At 37.7% G+C, this 22,160-nt stretch overlaps 1 protein-coding gene across 7 annotated transcripts in view; it reads left to right on the forward strand.

Moving 5' to 3' along the window:
* Window positions 1-22,160, forward strand: part of brsk2a (BR serine/threonine kinase 2a) — a 213,189-nt gene that overhangs the window by 129,587 nt on the left and 61,442 nt on the right. For all 7 annotated transcript variants that reach the window (XM_084095463.1, XM_084095460.1, XM_084095457.1 and 4 more), the window contains exons 3-4: window positions 10,166-10,251; window positions 15,732-15,872. In XM_084095463.1, coding sequence (XP_083951589.1) covers window positions 10,166-10,251; window positions 15,732-15,872 — 227 coding nt within the window. The remainder of the gene's footprint in view (window positions 1-10,165; window positions 10,252-15,731; window positions 15,873-22,160) is intronic.

Genomic DNA, 22,160 nt, shown 5'->3' on the forward strand with positions numbered 1-22,160 from the left:
CAGTATGCAATTGTATCATATGCATTAACATTCTGATCTTTTGCCAGTTTCAAGTAGCTTAAAATACTGAGATATTTGTTAGGTTTAACTCTGTAAAAGTAATCTGCAGCTTTTAAACAAACCAGCCAGAAAGCATAAAGGAAATGACACTAAATGTTTATTGCATCTCATTGTTCTACTGATATAAGGTCTCCTTACTGTCACATGTTTGTCAGTTGAGTTCAATACTTCTCTTTGCAATAGTGTGGTTTGAGTGACTCTTTGTTATATAGAATTGGTGCATACCAATTCTAATTACATTGCAACACATTTGATTATTTTTTTCCCCCCATGACAGCATTGTCAAAACAAAACTGACAACAACTATAACAACACAATATTAGGATGACAACACAACAACGGTCCAGTACTTACTAACAGTCCAATACTAGTTGATTAATGAGGTTGACTATGGCGAGTTAGCTGTTCTTAGTTTTTGTTGGGGTTTTTTTTGTTGGCTTAGTTATTTTTTAAGATTTAAGTTTTGGCTTAGTTGATGAATGAAGTATGGAAGCTTGTTTCTGCCACAGAATAAAACATTTTAAAAGATAATTGCGATCCTTTGACTTTTTTCCTCAGAACTATGAGTTTATATCTCACAATCGCAATTGCGACTTTATATCTACCAATTGCGTGTTATAAAGTCAGAATTGCGAGTTTATTTCTAGCAATTCCGAGTTTATATCTCACAATTCTGACTTTATATCACACAATTGAGACTTTATATCACGCAATTCTGACTTTTTAAAACTCGCAATTCTGACTTGATATCATGCAATTCAGAGATGTAAACTTGCAATTGTGAGATAAAAAGTCTCATTTGCGAGTTACAAAAGTCAGAATTGCGTGACATAAAGTCCCAATTGTGTGTAATAGTCAAAATTGTGTGATATATAAAAAATTATTCTGTGGCGGAAACAAGCTTCCATAATGAAGAGATGCAACTGCTCAGAAAGGGTTTCAGCATGTGGACAGTTAGCTTTTACTTTTCTTTTTTTTTGCAGAATACATTTGGAAACTTGAGCTACCAACAGGTTTATTTTGTAAATGTGTTGCTTTGCACATCCCTCAATGCTGAAAATAACCCCTGCTTAAGTCAAGTCAAGTCACCTTCATTTATATAGCGCTTTTAACAATATGGATTGTTTCAAAGCAGCTTTACAGTGGTAATAGGAAATTACCGTAACAGATTGTTTAGGCTTTACAACAGCTCTAGAATAAAGTTATTGTCCAGCTAAAGTTAGTTTTGATTGATTGATTCACTTCCGTTGCGAAGATCATTAGTTATTAACTTAGGGGCTGCTAACACAACACCTTTCTAACAGGAAAACCCTTAACACGCTCCGGCCGCCCATCCGCACAAAACAGTGCCTGGTGTCTCGAGAACTCACTCCCTGTAATAGGTTCGAAGGTGCAAATGATTATCCGTTATCTCTGTGCAAACCTTAAAAACGTGAACATGCGAAAACGCAGATGTCGCGCACATGCGCATTACATGTTCAGTCCAAAGGTATGTGCGTTTGAATATATATGTGCGCAGGCGTGTAGTCCTTCTTTACAAATCAACCATTAACAAACTACTTGTCTGGCCTTAAACATGTATAATACAGATCGTTTTTTGCTTAAACCAGCGTAAGCTGATTTGCTGGCTTTAATTGGGTAAAGCTGGTCTCCTATCCTCACCAAGCTGGTCTTCAGCTGGTCTAGCTGATCTCATGGCCATGCTGGTGGTTAGTTAGTATAGCTGGTGGTTAGCCAGCTCTTCTCCCAGCCTGACCAGCTGAAAATGTCCAAAACCTTTCTAAAAACCAGCCAACAGACCTTCCTTACCATGCTAAGAGAACTGTTTCAGACCAGAAAACCAGCTTGGGCTGGCTTAAGATGTTTTTTGTTAGTTAGTTTGTTTTCAACACAACACAACAGCATTAATGGAAAGGGAGCTTTTGCACAACGCTTCATTTCAAGTTGCTTCTGACCACTTGGGGAAGTGAATTAAAGTAATTAGTATTTACTGCTTTACAATCTTTACAAGAAGCTATTTATGTCTTGAGAACCCTTTTTGTTCTGCAATTAAAGCATTTTGAATTAACTCGAAACAATTAATTTACCTTGCTAACTAATAACCCTAATTAACTAAAGTTGGAGCAAAGCTGCAGTGTTAGAAACGGTATTCATGGGAATGCATTTGAGCAAGAAAAATTAGCCATCGCTGAAGCTGATTATTATGACATAAGTACTGGCTTAATTCTTCAGTGCAATAATTTAGAAGGATTCAGGTCCAGAGTAAAACTAAGTTAGTACGCAGTGCATCGTGGGCAAATTGCTATGTCAGTGCAACACACACTAGTCGTCCATTGAAACGCACTATTTTCAGAGGCTTTTCTCAGTATAAGGTCAAACCATCTTATTATTCAATATTTCATTTGTTGGATCACAATCACTAATTTGTCTTTTCTGTGGCTCTGTGTTTAAGCAAGGCGCCTTTTGTAGTTTTTTATCTTGTTAAGATACAGTAATTAGGAGACCTTCCTTTAATGTTGTACTCAAAGTGTTGCTTCCACTTATTGCTTGTCATTTCTCCCAGCAATGTTAAAAACATAAAACTGGCCCTGGAATACGTCCATAGAATAAGTCATAGAATACCACCAAAAAACATTCAGGACCCCTTAAAGGGTTAGTTTACCCATAAATGAAAAAAAAATGCCGTTAATTTACGCACCCTCAGACCATTCAGGTGTCTTTTTTTCTTTAGTTGAACAGTAAATACGTTTTAGATGTGAATCTATCGCCAGGAGCCACGGGTATTAATTTAGTTTTGCCTGTAAATGTTTTTTTAACTCTCAAAGTGACGGTAGTCATTGACTTGCTTTATAAGAATCACCAACTAAAAATCTTCTTACATTTCTTCTTCTTCTTCTTCTTCAAAAAAAAAAAACCTACACCTCAGAGTAAATTAACAGCAAATTTTTATTTTTGAGTGAAGTATCCCTTTAAGAACCACTTAGCAACACTTAAAGCAATACTAGCATTGTGGCATCAGTGCAAGTACTAGTCACATTTTCTTTGAAAGTTGTACAAATTTTGTTACTATTATACTATTTTGTCACTTTGTTTATCATCAGCATTTGTTTACTTGGCTAATGCTAATGTTTGCTTCAGGGCTGTGCAGTTCCAACTTCCAACTTATTTGTTGAATGTCTGAAATTTAGAGTGCAAATACATACCAAATCTAATTACAATAAAACACATAATTGCGGTATTATACAGAATGTTTGGTGTAATAACGCCATGTATGACTGTGTGAAGCTACAAGATAGCAGTTTACAAACCACTCTAGCTGTTGAGCTAATGAAGCCTCCTGTGTGGAAACTTCAACCAACTGGCTCTAAAACACACTTGGATTGAAACAGCTGTCGGTTTAGCTCTCCGCCATGGTTAATTTATCTAAACCATCCTATTTCCAAACCCCTTTCCATGGGATGTTTTATTACCCTTTTTCAACACACCATCTGTACCTTGAAATTACACTATGATTGTGCATAATGAATTATATTGAACCCCTTAAAGAATTACTGTGTGTTTTTGCTTTAAAATGTATGAGGCTACAGTATCTCTCGTATAAACCACCTCTCTCCAACTCAACTTGATGAAAAAAGAAAGCTAGCATAAAAAACTACAGTAGTGCCCATAGTATTCAATCATTAGCTCCCTTAGCGCGAGTGGAGATGACCTCTGTGACTGCTTTCTACAGACCAGTAACGATCAGCGAATTCACACAAGTGATTCCTGTACGTTAACAACTCAATAATGAGTGGGAGAGAATCTACAAGACGAATTATTTCCCAGTCAAATAACCAATTTGGATTAGCGTCAGTCTCGCACACTTACTCGACCTTGACTTTGTGCGACGGACTGTCGAAAGAAACTTTTTCAGGGTCATTCCTGAAAATGAGGTTCATGTTGGTCTCTATTACAGCACGGCACTTACATTATCGCTAATTATTGGACTTGGAAATCTGGTGACCCGCAAGAGCTTGGCGAACTCACCGGCGTGCAGAGGTGTTCTCACTCAAATCTAATGATCTGCCTTCATTTTAACGATTTGGCTCGGTTGATTGCCTTCTTCTCAACTCACCCCCACAAATCAAGAACCCTGCAACCTGAACCCGAATCTCTGCCGGCCCACGTTGACTCAAAATGGTGTAGAGTCTAAGCCAGACCCAGTGTAATAACTCACTAATGAAGTTATATGGAAATTGGATGGCTGCATGCACACAGATGTGTAGAGTTAATTAACGCTCGGCTATTCATAGAAGTAGGTGCACAGGTGTCAGCAAACTGACATTTTGAGGGAATGGGTCAATATGGTGAGATGGAGCAATGAGAAGTTGGCGAGCGTAGGGTGGACATGATGTTAATGGACGGAGGAGAGAGTCGGGCTCATTTGCAGCAACTCTTTAATCATCAGGAATGTATGTGCCTCGGAGCTTCGAGTTTCACAAATCTAGAAGAGCTACTTTATCGCTCTAAAGGGCTTGTTGCAGATAGCATTCAGCTTCAACCTTCAAAATGTATTCACAATGTAATTAGCCCTAATAATTCAACAGATACAAAGGATTTTTTTTTTATTGTAGAAAATATTATTTATTTTTTATTGCAGACTTTTTTTTGTACTTAAAAAGTACAATTAAAAGTACTTAAAAAAAAAAAAAGTACATTAAAATTGCAATGACTTGAATACACATCTTCTGTGAGTAACATGTTTTTAATTTCTGTATTAAGTCATTTTAGATTATTATTTTATTTTTTATTTTTTGGAAAATATACATTTTAGGGTGAACATCTGACATTCTGATATCACAATGAAAAAAAAAAGATGATAAAATGACACTAAAATAAAGTGTTACCTGTAACTTTTTTGACAAGGCAAGGTTAAGTTTTCCAAAAACTTACAAATAGTTATGACTTAATGTATTAAATTTGTTAAAATACGCATTACCTTGTCATTTATATTCAGAAAATAATTAAGATGCGTACACTTACATGTATTCAGGGTGTAAGAAAATCTCTTATTACTTTTATTTGGTTACCTTTTACAGGTGATTTGCTCAAAAAGCTACTGCCATTGAGATGAATGGTACTGCATTGCTAACGGATAGATTTTTCTAGATATAATAGACCTCCTCAGCGTGACTTAATTTGCTTTTATCGAGTAGTCCTCAGCCGTACAGATTTCTTTCCCCAAGCTCCTGACAGTGGTTTCTGCTCACTCGAGATCCCGTGGCTCATCTTGTGTTGAACGACATCGCTCTCCACCAAATTCCCCGCCTGGCTCTTCTGACTGGCTCTGGATCAGCCGTTCAGAGAGTTTTGATGCGGTGCCACGTTTGTCAAGATGGCTTTGTCCGGGATTTCCGTGGTTGTTTCAGCACTCTCTTCAGCCATTGGCCAGATTGTTTATTCCCTCAATAGTCATCACATCTGTATGCCTGATTAAAACAGCAAGTGAAGGACTTTAACTCCGTGTTGAGCAGATAACGTCAGTTCATGATGCTAAATAAATCCAGATATTTACCTGAATACAGAGGCTAGTTATAGAATCTTAGAATAGAGGGATTTACATTGCATAGAAATGTAAATTTGTTTTTTTTTGTGTGTTTTTTGTTTTGGCAGAGGCTATGTACACTAAGTGCAACTATAGCTTTAAATGTTATTTACACTAAGTGGAATTAGCAGTATTTTCTTAGCGATAGATTTTATTTACCCTAGATGCAAATAGAGATAGATGCTAAATTTACACAGTGTAATTAAGAAGATATTTGAAAATGGGAAATAAAGTGCCTATAGATTATCTAATTTTGGGAATAACGTGTTGAATGGTTAGATGTGTAGAACGCTGCTCCTGTTAGCAGAGGCTGTTCTTTTGTCATTTTGTCTGGCTCAGTCAAACAGTGATGGGCAGAGTTCATGTAAAAAGCCTCTGCCAACAAGGTGGGCTATTTGCATTTTATTTTGTGGGCTTTTTGCATCTTTATGCCACACACAGCAAGGCCGAATGTGTTTCCATGGCTTCCACACTTTGTCAGCATACAGCAGTATTACAGAATTATTACTGGCACAATCCCCACATGGGACAACCTGGGTTTAAGGGCTTTTCTGAAAGGAACAGTGGGGATTGTTCTGCTTTTTGGGGGAACCAACCAACTGTTGACTGAAGAATGATTTTTTTTATATATATTTATTGTATCTTCTTTTATATATTTCATATTTGGAAATTATATATATTTATTTTTTCATGTCTTTTGTTTTGTAATTCTCACTGTCATGCTTCCTGTTTGCCATTTGCTTCCCTTGTCTATGTGTCATGTTCTAGTCATGTGTCCTGTGTTCTCATTGGTTCATTGTTTGATTGTTCTCTGGTGTTCCTTGTTAGTCATTTGTATCTCTGTATAAATAGCCCTCATGTTCCCTTTTTTCTCTGTCCAGCTTTGATGTTTTTAATGTAACCTCTGTTGGTGAGTTTGTTAGTCAAGTTTCAAGTCAAGTCGAGTCAAGTCAGGTCTTTGTTTATTTTATACTTTGTTCACATTTATGTTAAAGTCCCCCTGTAGTCAATAATTTTATCCCTTAAAACCCATCTTTGATCATCAAAATGACACATTTAAAGTTTTTTCTTTGAAAAATATCCGTCATGTCTTGAAATAGCTTGAATGTAACTCTACACTCTTGCCTCATTTAGTATATGCGGTTCTATGAATATGCAAATGAGCCCCGCCTCCACTCACTCACTCCAGCTCAGAGATCCACTCACTGACGATCACACGTTGATCTGATTGGTTACAAGATAATTTGTGACGTCAGAAACACCATCGATTTCAAACCGTGTTTTTGAGACTGTCTTTGGTTCACTGCAGTTTTAAGGAGAAAATACTCAGCAATGGTGTTGACTTATGAATTTACACATGGTTTATCTTAAAGCATATTAAAAACACCACATAGAAATATAAACAAACTTGATTTTCACCCCAGGGGGACTTTAAATAAACTACACAGGGGTTCTTACTGCAATTCGCCTTCAGTGGATTTGTGTTATATATTTCTAGTCACGTTTGGATTTGCAAAAGTCAAAAACAGTAAAACTATGATTTAACTGTGCATTTAGGATACATAAGACATTAGCAAGGAATTTAACCTTACGCAGGTTCACACACCATAAATGCTTATAAATTAAACTCTACTGTGTTTCACAGTCAAAACATGGCTATTTGCCCGGGTAATGCAAGGAAAAAATGTTCACATTTAGATAAAAGGCGACATAATGGATGGCACTCATCACTTCATGGAGGTGGAAAAACATAAAGTTCTTTATGAAGCATTTCTTGTATAGAGATTTCATTTAAAAAGAAAATGCATGAGAGTTTGCTGTTTTTGTCAATTGTAAGTTTTAATTTAAAATGTTTGTGATTTTAACATACAGTGTATGTTTAAATGCTTTGCCACTTGCTTAAGGAACTTTATATAAATCTAGAAGTAATGAATTGAATGATGTTGTTTAAATTTAGTGCATTTAAACGTGAACACGTCTATGAAAGATTGTATAACTGGACTGTGTACAAAGAGAAAACATTCAAAAAACATTTTCAGTAACAACTGGATTTGAAATAAAAATAATAAATACGTTTTGTGGAATTGACACTATGATGGGAATTTTTATAACATTCAGAAAAAAAGTTTTTTTTTTAATGTTTTCTCTCAATGACTTTGTTTTGTTTTTGTGAACAATGTTGTCTCATGATACATCATGTAATTTTGGGGGGTAATTCATTGGCTGTGCTTTGAAAAGTCAATGGCATATGGGGTCAAAGTCAAGTTACAGAGTTACAACTGAAGCTTGAAGTTTGACATAGATTTCAAAGCATTAGAGACCGTCAGTGTCACCTGAGTGCTCTTTACTGTAGTGTGGTGTGTTTGGGTGAGCGTAAGTACAGCGGGTTTTGAGAACCGGGAACAGGGTCAGGTGGGTTCAGGAAATATGGTGTACGTCCCCATCCTCTGCTCTGATCTGCAGTGGCAGGTGTGCATGCTAGGAATATTCCAGAAGACAGTGATGTAAATCAAGGACGATTCTCTTGCTTTCTTAGGTTCGGTCTCTGACTTATGAGCTCAGTTTTTTTTTACGAAGTGCTTGCGATTTTAAGATTTCCTTTGGTTCCCTGTCAGGTCAGAGAGATCTTTCACATAGACTAGCTTTATAAGTCATCTTAAGCTTGATTCAACTATGTTTATCTTGTGCATGTGGGAATCAAATTTAAGAAGCATCTGTACAATAGACTGACAAGTATGCTTAGCTTTTCAAACTTGTGCTGTGCACTATTCCTGAGGAATTCTGCAAAGGTTTGCTCTTCCTAACATGGGGCTCTGGACTCTGAGGTTTTTGCTGATCTGTGATCATTTTACATTTTTATAAAAACCTCTCAGAGCTCAGCAGCCTGATGGAGGATACGCTGCAATTTGACTGCTCCCAAATACTGCTGTATCGGTTCAAACATGGAGTAGTGAATCAAAAACACAGTTTAGTCCCATTTTCGAATAAATTAGGCTTATGAGCTGGTTATTTTTGAATGAATAAAAAACATACAGCATGAAAAGTGCAGTCTCAGACTCTGATGAGTCATTTCTTTTAGTGAATTATGGTACGTTTACATGATAATGGTGTACTAAAAACGGAAAAGCTTTTTCTTTGCATTTTTTAAAAGTTTCGCTTGCAGACGACAATGTTGTCAAAACGATCCCTGTTTATACTGTCAGATCGACTAAAATGACTAAAAACGTACTGTATTCTGCTGCCAGGCCAGTAGTTGGTGATGTACTCGCGCATGCCTATAGACTAAACATGAATACGCATGCGCATGATGTCTCGGTTTTCACAAATTCGCGTTTTTGCAGTTTACAGGGAGATGATAACGGTATTGTTTTCAAAAACTTGCGCTTTGAAACCCGTTTTCAAAAGTTCGTGTTTTCAGGCCCCCATAAACGGCATTGTCGTGTAAATTTATATGACAATGTGTAGTTAAATTATGAATTCACTCATTACAAATTTTGTTGGTAGTAATTTATAAAATAATAAATATGCTACCACACTTTTTGTTAGTTTAGGATTGTTGTTTACTATAGTTAAAGGTGCAGTAAGCAATTTCTGAGAAACACTGTTGATATTTGAAATCGACACCCAAACAAACACACCCCTCCCCCGTGATTGCTCGGCCCCAAACTAAAAGCTGTCGTGGATGAATGGATGAATAATCTGCATCAACAACAAATAGCGTATCTTGGATCTATGAAACATAGCAAAAACCAATGTTACTCATGTGTTACTCACATTTGTTTTCAAGCCTTCCCTCTCTTTAACGTCTCTCCAGCACTGGAAAGGTTCTCCAATATTCACGCGGGTCCTAAATCTATTGTCTGATCGTAACACTTCTTTGTCCAGTTAGATTCCTTTGACCATTTCCTCTTTGGTAATATCTTAGTCATCTCTCTTTTTACAGTCTTTCTACAAACGTCCCGCTTGCTCACTCTCTCTCCTCCCCCATCATGAGTGGACACGCCCCCTACTGCTGATTGGCTACAAAAGCGCTCGATGGATCGGTCCGATCCAATCCACTTCGTTTTTTTTCCTAATTAAACAGCCAGGACTATGTACAGACACACTATTTTTTTTCAGCACACACAGAACAGACATCTAGCAAATATTCACAACATTTTTTGTTTTGGTGTTGATTTAAATTTTCAACAGCGTTTCTCAAATCCTTCACTGCACCTTTAAGGCCTCTAAAAAAAACTGCCATTATTCTAATAAAAGCCTGTGTAAACACACCTTTTGCAAGAATTGTTTTAAATTGAATTATCATTCAGGTCAGATATGCAAACATTTATTCTTTACAAAGTACTAAAAGAATCATAAATGGAACCATTAAGCAAATGGAATTGTTTGGAGGAATCTGAACCATTAAATTATGATGCTAAGTTGTGATACATTAAAATGCACATTAATGTGATTAATCTTTGTTGTTGTTGTTTTTTGTTGTGAGTTCAATATCTTTCTTGTCTCTTTACTTCTCCACAGGTGGAGCGAGAGATTGCCATCTTGAAGCTAATAGAACACCCGCATGTATTAAAGTTGCACGACGTCTACGAAAATAAGAAATATTTGTAAGTATAACAAGAATTTTGATGAAAGTAAAATATTGCTTTGCTTATTTGTATTGACTTGCAGTATTTAAGATCTTTAAATAGACATTAAAACTGACTAATAATTATTAAATAAAATATAATAATAATAATAATAATAAATACAATTATGTTTCATAATCTTAGGCTATATGTAAATGATAAATTATTTTTTCATACAAACGATGCAAACGATAACCATTTTTTTAACATGTACCATGGTGGAACCATAGTTTAGTTTCCTTATCAAAGAACCATGGACACAGTTCATTTTTGTAAAGACACTTATTAAGACTTTGAACATTTATACTTATTATATTTGTTTATTCTTAATTATTTAATGAAGATAAAATATGACTAGGATTGCAAACCCAAAATGTGAAAGTGTTTAGCAAAATCTGGAGTTTGGTGGAGTATCCTGAAAGTTTGGCAGAAATGAGTGTTTGATCCTGAAAGGTTTTATAAGAGAGGAATTCTGCTGGTGCCAAAACACTCTTAATGATGAAAGTGTGAAGCAGTCTGTTAGTCACGGCAGTTCGAGAGCTGCTAATGGGGCCACGACTCATCCTTCATGCAAACACCATGATAATTCACTTAGCATTTTTTGGCATCAACAAATCTTTATGAAAATGATTTCTCCGGTTTTGAAGCGCTGCATGTGTTTAATATTTTACATCTCTTGGTATCATGGTAATACTGTGATTTTTAACATTCTCATCATTCTTAATATGCATAAGAGCCAAAACAGCTCCGACCCCCCGAGGCATGGACTCTACGAGACTCCTGAAGGGGTCCTGTGGTGTCTGGCACCAAGACTTTAGCAGCAGATCTTCAAGTCCTGTAGGTTGCGAGGTTTAGCCTCCGTGGATTGAACTTGTTGGTCCAGCACATCTCACGGATGCTCAATCGGATTGAGATCTGGGGAATTTGGAGGCCAGGGAAACACCTTGAACTCTTCATCATGTTCCTCAAACCGTTCCTGGACAATGTGTGCAGTGTGTCAGGGTGCTTTGTCCTGCTGAAAAAGACACTTCCACCAGGGAACACTATTGTCATGAAGGGGTGGACCTGGACTCAACAATGTTTAGGAAGGTGGAACGTGTCAAATTGTCGTCCACATGAACGGTCAGACTCAGGGATTCCCAGCAGGACATTGTCCAGAGCCTCACACTCCCTCCACTGGCTTGACGTTTCCCCATTGTGAATCCTGGTGCATCACTTCCCCAGGTAAACTTGCACACGTTCACGGCCGTCCACGGACTCATTGGACCAGATGACCTTCTTCCACGGCTCCAAGGTCCAGTTACGACGCTCGCGTTTTCAATGATGGTCATTATGGGCACTCTTATTGGTTTGCAGCTACACAGCCCCATACACAGCAGTGTGTGATGCACTGTGTGTTGTGACACATTTCTCCCATAACCATCATTAATATTTTGTGTGACTTGTGCCACAGTAGACCTTCTGTTGGCTCAGGCCAGACTGGATAGCCTTTGTTGCCCTAGTGCATTGATGAGCCGTGGGCGTCCAACACCCTGTCGCCGGTTTGTCCCTCCTCAGATGCTGTTGGTGAATTCTCACCATTGCTGACCGGGATCAACACACAATCCTCTCAGTTTCAGAGATACTCTGACCCAGTCGCCTTGCCATTACAATTTGGCCCTTATCAAAGTCACTCAGATCTTTATTGCTGCACATTTCTCCTGCATCCAACACGTTGATTACAAGAACTGATTGTTTGCTTACCATCTAATCTACCCAGACCTTAATATGTGGCCTTGTTAGGAGATGATCAACTACCTGTGACTGGTCGTAGTGTTTTGCCTCATGAATATCATTCTATGCCGGAGGTCAGCAACCTTTTTGTCATGATGTGCCATGAAGTTTCCTAGTTAATTTGATTAGTAATTTGATTAGTAACATAGAAAGAGTGCAGAACCTCAAATATTTCTGAAGCAATATTCCATAAAATTTGTTTTAAATTCAACAAAATCCTACAAGTTTGTTTGTTTTCAGATTTAAATTAGACTTTCAATGACAGATTTCCTATGCGACCCTGCTGAACCCTACTACGTGTGAACAGTGTTTGCACATTACCATCATTGTGTTTTTAATAGGATTATATGCACTTATTTGAATATCTCTGAAATGTATAGCATTATCAAAGCTAAGCACAACAAAAACAGCAGAACAAACTGTAAGCTGACAGCCATTCACTTATCTTGTGTGATACATCTGCTATCAGCAGGTCGTAATGTGCCGTCGCGCTAATGGTTTTGTCAGGATTGTGCACTTTCATTGACTTGTGCAGTTTAATTTTCACACTTTAATAGTATTTATAGGTTCTAATTTGAAACAAGCTGTGTTACTATGAGGAATTATTACCTCCAAATGAAGATCTGTATGCAAGGGCAAGGTAATTTATCTAAATTAAATACATACACCTCTCTCGCTTTTGCTCACGTTCCAGCGATTACCCCTTAGCATTGCATAGGTTGCAATATTACGGCAGGGAAATATGTGGTTAGACTACAGACCCCTGTTCTATGCTATATATCACAGTGTTATGGTATTATCACATTTATTTTAGTACCACTGCCAGGTTAAGCCAGTAGGTGGCGATAGGTGATTCACTGACTCATTCACTCATCCAATCACACAACACAAATCTTTTTTTCTTTTCTTTTTTTTACACTGATTCATTCAGAGATGAAACGTGCTCGGAGATGCTGCAGTTAATTGTTGCAAATTTATTTCGACCTGTTTTGGCTAATGGAGCAAATAGGACAAAATCTATGGCAATATATTTATTTCTTAATACACTCTGTCTAAATGTAAGTTTCTTAGCATTAACATGTACTTTGAGCTTTTGTATAAAACAGTCTCAATGACAGTGATGTGAACAGAGCGATGATTTTAATGGCCTGACATTTAGTTTACTGGTTAAAAAAAAGAATTGAGTGGAGGTTAATCTAATATAATCTAAAAACTGACTATGACACCAAGTTTCCAGCATCTTCCACCGATACATACCACTCGCTTGGCTTGGAAGAGAAACTCACACATTCACAAATGTTGTTTAATCATGAATTGTTTATGACACTGACTCGCTTTTTTTTTTTTTTTACTCCAGTGTGAGTGTATTTGAAGGCAGTTTCTCCACAGAAACTTAAAAATTCACTGTTTCGTTCAGGCTCTCTAGTCCTCCAAACTTTTCCTGCCAATCTTTCAAAAACAGCCTAATTTCAATCCATGACAGCATGTTATCGTCAAGGAGACTTAACGAAACTAAAACCCACTAAAAGTTTTATTATGTTTACTTATCTTCACACTCATCTTCCATTGAGTGCTTTTGGTTCACACACTTGGACAATGTAGAACAGAAGCTGTCAGCCATCATGTATTTCCCTGCCTTGTACAACCTCCAATCAAAGAGAATCACTCTCGTCTCTGTTTGCTTGTTTAAATGAATATCCCCCATACTTGGAGATGAAATTGTCTATTCTCTTTGAGACTTCAACCAGGTTCTTTGAAGCGTCTTAAGGAAAACATTAGTCCTTTTAATGAGGTTTCATTATAGACTCAAGCCATTAAATCTAAATCCATGTCTGTTAGCTTTGATGTTGTCGACTTTATAAGCTAGTGTTCTCCTTAATGTTTACAAACTGAAGTTTTTACATGAGGACCTAAAATATTAATGACTCATCTTGCACACAACATGATGTAATTATGAGTCTCAAAAACACAGTTTCAAAAAGCCCGTTCCTAACATCAAAAATAAAAAAGTCTATGATTAGCAACACATTATTAGCTGTTTGATACTGCAATTGCGACTTTACATAACAACATTCTGAGATAAAAAGTCAGAGCGAGATGTAAACTTGCAATTGTAAAAGAAAAAAGTCTGAATTGTGAGATAAAAAGTCGCAATTACCTTTTTTATTTTTTATTCTGTGGCAGAAACAAGCTTCCATAGCAGACAGAGTTTGCGATCAGATCATTTTACCGCTAAACTCGCACTAAATGCATTAAACAGCATTAATGTAAAGAAAAGCAGGCTTATTACATTAGAGCAGGCAGAGAGAACAGTGACTCGCAGCCAGTTTTCAGTGAATTATTCATTCCAGTGTCCGTTTAGGTTTAAAACACGAGCTCTGTCATATTCTGTGATTTGTTTCTGAAGAGCGCAAGCCCTCATGCATCGCTCTGTGTGAAATACAGATTGAGCGGAACCTCAAAACATCCCACCGCTGGATGGACAGATGAGAACGTTTCTTTGCTGGATGAAGCAAACCTGTACCAGTCGTACAATAAGCGCGCTTGAGAACGATGCGCAAACAAACTGTGAATGTGTCTCAATGCACTGATCGCACATTGTATTGTATTGTATTCACATTGTTTCCACACACATTCAGGTTAATATTTTAATCTGTCATGTGTATGTTGCTGTGTTTAGTCATTCTGAATGGATCCGTCTATTGTAGTAGGCATATAACCCAGTAATGTTTTGTGTGTGTGTGTGTGTGTGTGTGTGTGTGTGTGTGTGTGTGTGTGTGTGTGATTTGGTGTGCATCAATTTATGAATTATATGGACTCCTATTATCATTTGGTTATTAGGTGTCCTTTTGGAGTCTCCAAGTGTCCGTTTTTGGAAATAACTAAATCTACCTTGAAAAAACCTTGCCGTTTTGTGAGAATCACCCTTCACTTTAAGAGATATAGCAAATTATGACAAAATAAATGCATTAAATGACAAATTATGTATGCGTAATTTTGCGATAAGTATGTGATTAATCACGTTTAATAGATCAAAGGGGTGCGAATAATCGCGATTAATTATTTTTTTTATAAATTGACAGCCATAATTCTAATACATCAATTTGTAGACGACCCTGTATAACTCGCTCTTTCTCTTCTTTTTCTGAATCAGTTTCTGGTTCAGACATATATGGCATTAAACAAGATCAATTATGTATGCTTAATTTCGCGATAAGTATGTGATTAATCGCGATTAATCGATCAAAAGTGTGCGAATAAACGCAATTAAAAATGTTAAAATATTGACAGCCCTAATTCTAATTCATCAACTTGTAGACAACCCTGTATAACTTGCCATTGTGTAGTGTGGTGTTTACTACAGTTGAGCGAGTGGATCAGGTATTCTGAGCTGGTGTGATTGACAGGTGGCGGGGACTAATTTACATATTCATAGAACCGCGTATTCTAAATGAAGCAAGGGTTTAGAGTTACATTCAAGTTATTTTAAGGCATGAAGAAATTATTTTCGCAAGATTTTTTTTTTTTTAAATGTCATTTGGATTGTCAAAGATGAATTATTAACTGCAGGGGGACTCTAAAGGTTCATAAGTTATACAGGCTCTTTGATATGTTCCGCCCAAACCTCCTGTTTCATTAAAAGGTGTTACTATAATGCTATTTCTGTCTTTTGTTTCTGTTTGCAGATATTTGGTTTTAGAGCATGTGTCAGGCGGAGAGCTGTTTGACTATCTGGTAAAGAAGGGCAGATTAACACCCAAAGAAGCTCGAAAGTTCTTCAGACAGATCATCTCAGCTCTGGACTTCTGCCACAGTCACTCAATATGGTGAGTGTGACCAGCCATTCCTGAACATGTTGGTCTGTTTTAATGGAAATTATTATAGCTGTGTTGAACATTTGGTGTCCAACCTCAATCCCAAATGCATTACACACAAACAAGTTATGAAATTGAAACTTATTAGTGTTTAAATGCTCCGAAGCACATAGAAAACTCAAAAATAAAAGCTTATCCAAAACATAAAGCCTCAGCAATGCTTTCTAAAAGCCAGTCCAGTCCAGTCTTTCACACCTTTTTCACACTTAATAGATTTGAGGCGACCGGCAAGCTCGCGCAAACTCTTCCCTCTTGTGCTCGTTAAATTCATATTCATACCCCGGGGCTTTCGATTATAACCATATCAAGATATCAGACTCAAGCTCTTTTTTTCTCTCAAAAGCCATCCGAGGCAAGGCAAAGCGAGGCACGTCGCCTCTCATAGTTTCTCTTCTTGATTTATGATCAGAGCCCTCATCCGAACTGCTTTTTTTGGAGGGATCGGATGGTCTGAGGGAGGATTTACCATCATGAATCAAATCATGTGATGTTCCCCTTTTTAAAATCATATTGCATGTCCAAATGGTGATTGAATGACCCATTCTATGTGTTTGTGTGTTTTTTATTGTGTGCTGAAAAGAATAACCACATCAATTGAAGACAAAATGGTGTTTTATGACTCAAAAAAGGGAAGAGAAACTGAGAATTCATGAGCTTCTTGATAGTTTTTCACACATCAGTGGCTTTTGCACTTTTAAACCTGAAACTCTTTATCCAACTGATTACAATTTGTCATCACAATAAGACCACAGCGTAACCAAATTTGCTGACATGTTTCATTTGATGGAATATCTGAAGCTGTTATTTCAGTAAGCTGGTAATTTCGTTTGTTTTTGATAATTGGTCCTGTTTGGTTCACTGAAGCATAAAGTCGGGTTATGAAAATGGGAAAAGGTGAGGGCTTAACCAACGATGTATAATGATCATGTTCTTTTACAAACATCATTAGCAGATATTGACTTTTGAACCACATCATCAATTTTAATCAGGCCTTTTGTTTTGCAAATACCTTGTTGCACTGAAGGAAACCTTGGACATATAGTATGAAATGGTGATTAATGCTGCTTTTTAGTGCTTCTATGAAGTTCATGATAAATTAATATCATTTTGGCCAAATCCAAATTAACATTTTGGGCAACTATATGTATGGCATTCTCTGTTTTTCCATCTACTGCTAAAAGGACTTTTTAGTGCTAATGAGAAAAAATGCAGAATGAAGAGCAAAGGATGGCCATTAGGGAAGAAATTTCAGGTTTTATTGCTAAGTTTTATTACTATTCTTCATCAACAGTACATAAAATATCTAAAACTAAATTGTTTTGCTAACAGTCACATTTACAACTTAATTATCATCAATACCAATTAGGTTCTGCTATGATTTTGACTTCTGGCAGTGCCACAGATGCGTTTTCCAAGGGTTATGGTGTCGTTCATGTGCTCTCATATCAACGTATGATTATTCTGACAGCGGTGACTTGAAGGCAAAATCTTTACTTTGAGCTGTGCCTCTGAAACACTTAGAGAAGAAAAACCGACACCTGGATAAACGAGCAAATCCTCTCATTTAACGCGTAAGAGTGTTATCAAGCTGATGTATTTAGAGATAAAAGGGAGGTATTATGGGTAATCAGTGCGGGTCTTTTACACCACACACATACACATTTGCATTTGTGCTCATCCACATACAGACAAGATGAAAGAATTCCCTCACAACAAAAGACTGCGGTTCAGGGATGCTATCAGATGGAAATAACATGGTACTTTGATACTTTGGAACTGAATGATTACAGTTTTCTTGTACCATGGTGTTGAATGATACACAATATTGCTAAAGTTAAAGTTTTGGGACGTCTGCCTTTGCATGCACATTTACTTTTGTAACGCGGTTAGATGTTGTGGGAAGGAGGAGGCGGGAACTGGCGAACGTTCAACACACAATTTAATATAAAATTAACAAATACAAAATGAAAGTAAAAGACAGCAGCCCCTCACGGACAACTGCTGTCACATAATAAAACATAAAAACCACAATGTAAGTCCAGGCCTGTCCTCTCTCGATCTCCACTGTTGTCGCTCCTCCTTTTTTGCTTCCGCTCATCCGTGAGAGATACGAGACCGGTGCGCTCATCATTAATCACGACACCGACCTCACGCCGTTCTCTCACGTTCCTCTGCCTCATCCTGCTCGCCACAACATTCTTAATCCGTAGGGTTTAATATGGAGTTAGCCCACCCTTTGCAGCTGTAACAGCTTCAACTCTTCTGGGAAGGCTTTCCACAAGGTTTAGGAGTGTGTTTATGGGATTTTTTGATCATTCTTCTGCATTTGTGAGGTCAGGCACTGATGTTGGACGAGAAGGCCTGGCTCGCAGTTTCCGCTCTAATTCATCCCAAAGCTGTTCTGTCGGGTTGAGGTCAGGACTCAGTGCAGGACAGTCAAGTTCCTCCACACCAAACTCGCTCATCCATGTCTTTATGGACCTTGCTTTGTGCACTGGTGCGCAAGTCATGTTGGAACAGGAACATCCCCAAACTGTTCCAACAAAGTTGGGAGCATGAAATTGTCCAAAATGTCTTGGTATGCTGAAGCATTAAGAGTTCCTTTCACTGGAACTAAGGGGCCAACCCCTGAAAAACAACCCACACCATAACCCCCCCTCCACCAAACTTTACACTTGGCACAATGCAGTCAGGCAAGTCCCGTTCTCCAAGACCGTCAAACCCAGACTCGTCCATCAGACAGAGAAGCGTGATTCGTCACTCCAGAGAACACGTCTCCACTGCTCTAGAGTCCAGTGGCGATGGCTTTACACCACAGCATCCGACGCTTTGCATTGCACTTGATGATGTAAAGCTTGGATGCAGCTGTTCGGCCATAAAAAACCCTTTCCATGAAGCTCTACGCACTGTTCTTGAGCTAATCTGAAGGCCAAACTAAGTTTGGAGGTCTGTAGCTGTTGACTCTGCAGAAAGTTGGTGACTTCTGCGCACTGTGCGCCTCATCATGCGCTAACCCTGCACTGTGAACGTGGCCAACCACTTTGTGGTTGAGTTGCTGTTATTCCCAATTGCTTCCACTTTGTTATAATACCACTAATGGTTGACCGTAGAATATTTAGTAGTGAGGAAATTTCACGACTTATCAAGGTTCCACGCTTGAATTCATTGAGCTCTTCAGAGAGCGACCCATTCTTTCACAAATCTTTGTAGAAGCGTCTGCATGCCTAGGTGCCATGGAAGTGATTAGAACGCCTGAATTAAATGATTTGGAGGGGTGTCCCCATACTTTAGGCAATATAGTGTATCTTAAAGGATAAAGTCTTAGGGTAGCCTAAATGATAAAGTAATCTCCAAGATCAGTAATAAACCTCTCTGTTTACACATGGTAATAAGATGCGTTTTGGTCGATTGGATCACAAGTTGGACGACGTTAAATACAGGTGTGAATGGGGTCTAAAACGTTTTTGGCTTGTCTACTTTCGACCACTTACAGAGGTAGTCGAAAAACACATTCGACCAGATTGCTTTCGTAGTGTAAACGCTCATGTGGTTGAATGTGTTCAAACAGCCTCAAAAGACGCCTACTCTCAGACCAAAACACAACTTGATACCAGGTGTAAACAGGACCTTAGTGTGTCTCCTGAGCCCAACGGACTCAGTGTCTTGCTGTCTCTCGTCCGTGCATCATTTCTCAGAGATGCAGGCCTCACGCAGAGCAACAGTAGGGGCAGTATGCTACACCAGGGATGAGAAATGTCCCTGCCATACTGTCACACTTCCCTGGCTGTTTGCTTACTTCATATGTGACTGAGAGACGCCTGTTCCCTCTGATCTCATGCTGGGGCAGTCAGCAGGGGATGATGAGAGAATTACCTACCCGATATTCTCTTTTTCCACTGCCGTCCTTTCCTATTTCAGTATTCGTCCCGCTCTTGCGATTTGTCTGGGAAGCTTTTTGTCTTTTTTGCTTGTCCGTTGTCTGTCTTTTCCCTGCCTTTGTCTTTGCCTACACATATAACCTGCATATCAATTCCAAAACCTGCTTAGACAGCTTTTTAAGGCATCATAGGGGTGTATGACAGCTGTTTCAAAAGGTAGACAGCATAATTATACTTAAGTATGTGCATTAATTATGCTAATTAAACATATTATGCATAATTACAATGATTTGCATCTCCATTTTCACCTTTTTGGGTTAACTGATACTTTAAGGTGATACAAATATGAATTCTGCAACATAAGCACATTGGAAAAACGTGCCTGTTTTATGCAAAACTCCAAAAAACACACATACAATATACAATTTGCTGCAGTTTCCAACTCAAATGAACACTTAATGGCAGTAAAGCACCATTTTTTGTAAACAGGGCCTAAAATGAACACTCGCCAAGTGCCAAATGCAGTAAAAATCTGTTTTGGCGAGTAATCGCGTAATTTTGACGGTGTCAATCGCCAGTTGGCCGGTAACATTTTTATAAATTCAAACAATGCAATGTTGTGAAAACATCATCACAAATGTGTAAGCCTTGCCTGTTTAAATATTAAAGCACACGACGAACCAAAAGGGAGCTCAATTCACTACTCACCAGAAATCCGCGTCTCAGACAGCGCGCCAATACTAAATTATGCTCTCTTTCACATCATCTTGCATTTGAACGGACAAATTCACGCAAAATTATGTCAAAAAATGCCCGTCTCAGCAATTATCCTAGTAAACATAGTCGGTTATGTCTTAAGTGAATGTAAACCGTTCAGAAATAAAATGCATTTGTACCAGTACAGTATATTGGATCCATGCTGTAGGTCTTAAAGTGACAGCTGCCTAATATACCTGGTGCTGTCTGCATTTTTAATGTTTATAAAACTTTGTTGTAAACAAAGTAAAAAGTCACTTACTGCTCTTGACTGAATAACTTTTGTAACTTTAATAAGGATTAATCTGTTTCATTTTCATTTTAATTATACAGTGAAGACTAATCAGACTATATTTACATGTATAACCCATTAATTAGGCTGGTAATTTTAGCTGTGATATCAAAATTGCAAAAGAGACTTCTTCTGACTGATATCTAAACTTTTGGTGTCATAACTGCCTGTTTTTCCAGTTTCATCGACAGTAAAAAAATATTTATAGCCGGTATTTTTTCTTTTAAGTCAAAAGTGCCACAGGTGTGGCAAAAATTTTGTTTAAGGCCCTGTTTGTAAACCAGTACATTTGGACTTTTGCATCACATAACCAATTCCATATGTACAGTATGGCTTTTCTTTTGGTAGCTTGTGTATGAGTCTTGTGAAACACGATAAAAGAGCTTATGGTTGCTTCAGCAAATGCACTTTCGCTTGCGTACTCGCATCCATTTTTGATAACACTATCAGTTCCGAAGTGTTGTGTTATGTACAACAACCACCAAGGTAATATAACATTCCCAGATTCACATTAATCTGTTTCAGATAAAACTGCATAAGCTTCTAGCGCCACTCACTATATATCTTACTTTAAAAGTGTCACAAAACATGCAAGAAGCAACGTAAAAAATCAAGAAGAATGACAAGTCAAGAAAAGCTGATTTCAAAATCAAGTTTTTAATGTTACTTATATGTCTCTGTGGTGTTTTTAATATGCTTTAAGACAAACCATGAGCAAATTCATAAGTCAACACCATTGCTGAGTATTTTCTCTTTAAAACTGCAGTGAAACAAAGACAGTCTCAAAAACAGTGTTTGAAATCGCTGGTGTTTCTGACGTCACAAACTACCTTGTAACCAATCAGGTCAACGTGTGATCGTCAACCAGTGGATCTCTGAGATGGTGTGAGTGAGTGGAGGAGGGGCTCATTTGCATATTCACAGAACCATGTATAATATATGAAGCAAGGGTGTAGAGTTACATTCAAGCTATTTTAAGGAAAAAACATTTTGATGATCAAAGATGAGTTTTAAGGGCTAAAATGATTTGAATACGGGGGGACTTTAAAACTAAAATAATAGCAATAGAATTTAGTTTAATCTACTTTTAAAAATAACTTTTATGGATTTATTATATTATATTTCACACTTAGCGTTGTTCAATGAAATTTCGCAAGCATCATTTTTAAATAGGAATCCGCAGTTGTGAGTTTAACGTGATGGTGAATAAGTTGCCCACACAGATTTCACAGATTTCGGGCCCAATTTGCCCTGTAAATTATTGACAATGGACATTTTTTGCCCACTAGATTTTACTAATGCGACCGAACCTTA

This window comes from Abramis brama (genome assembly GCF_963993115.1).
Source record: "Abramis brama genome assembly, chromosome: 20".
In the NCBI taxonomy this organism is placed as follows: Eukaryota; Metazoa; Chordata; class Actinopteri; order Cypriniformes; family Leuciscidae; genus Abramis; species Abramis brama.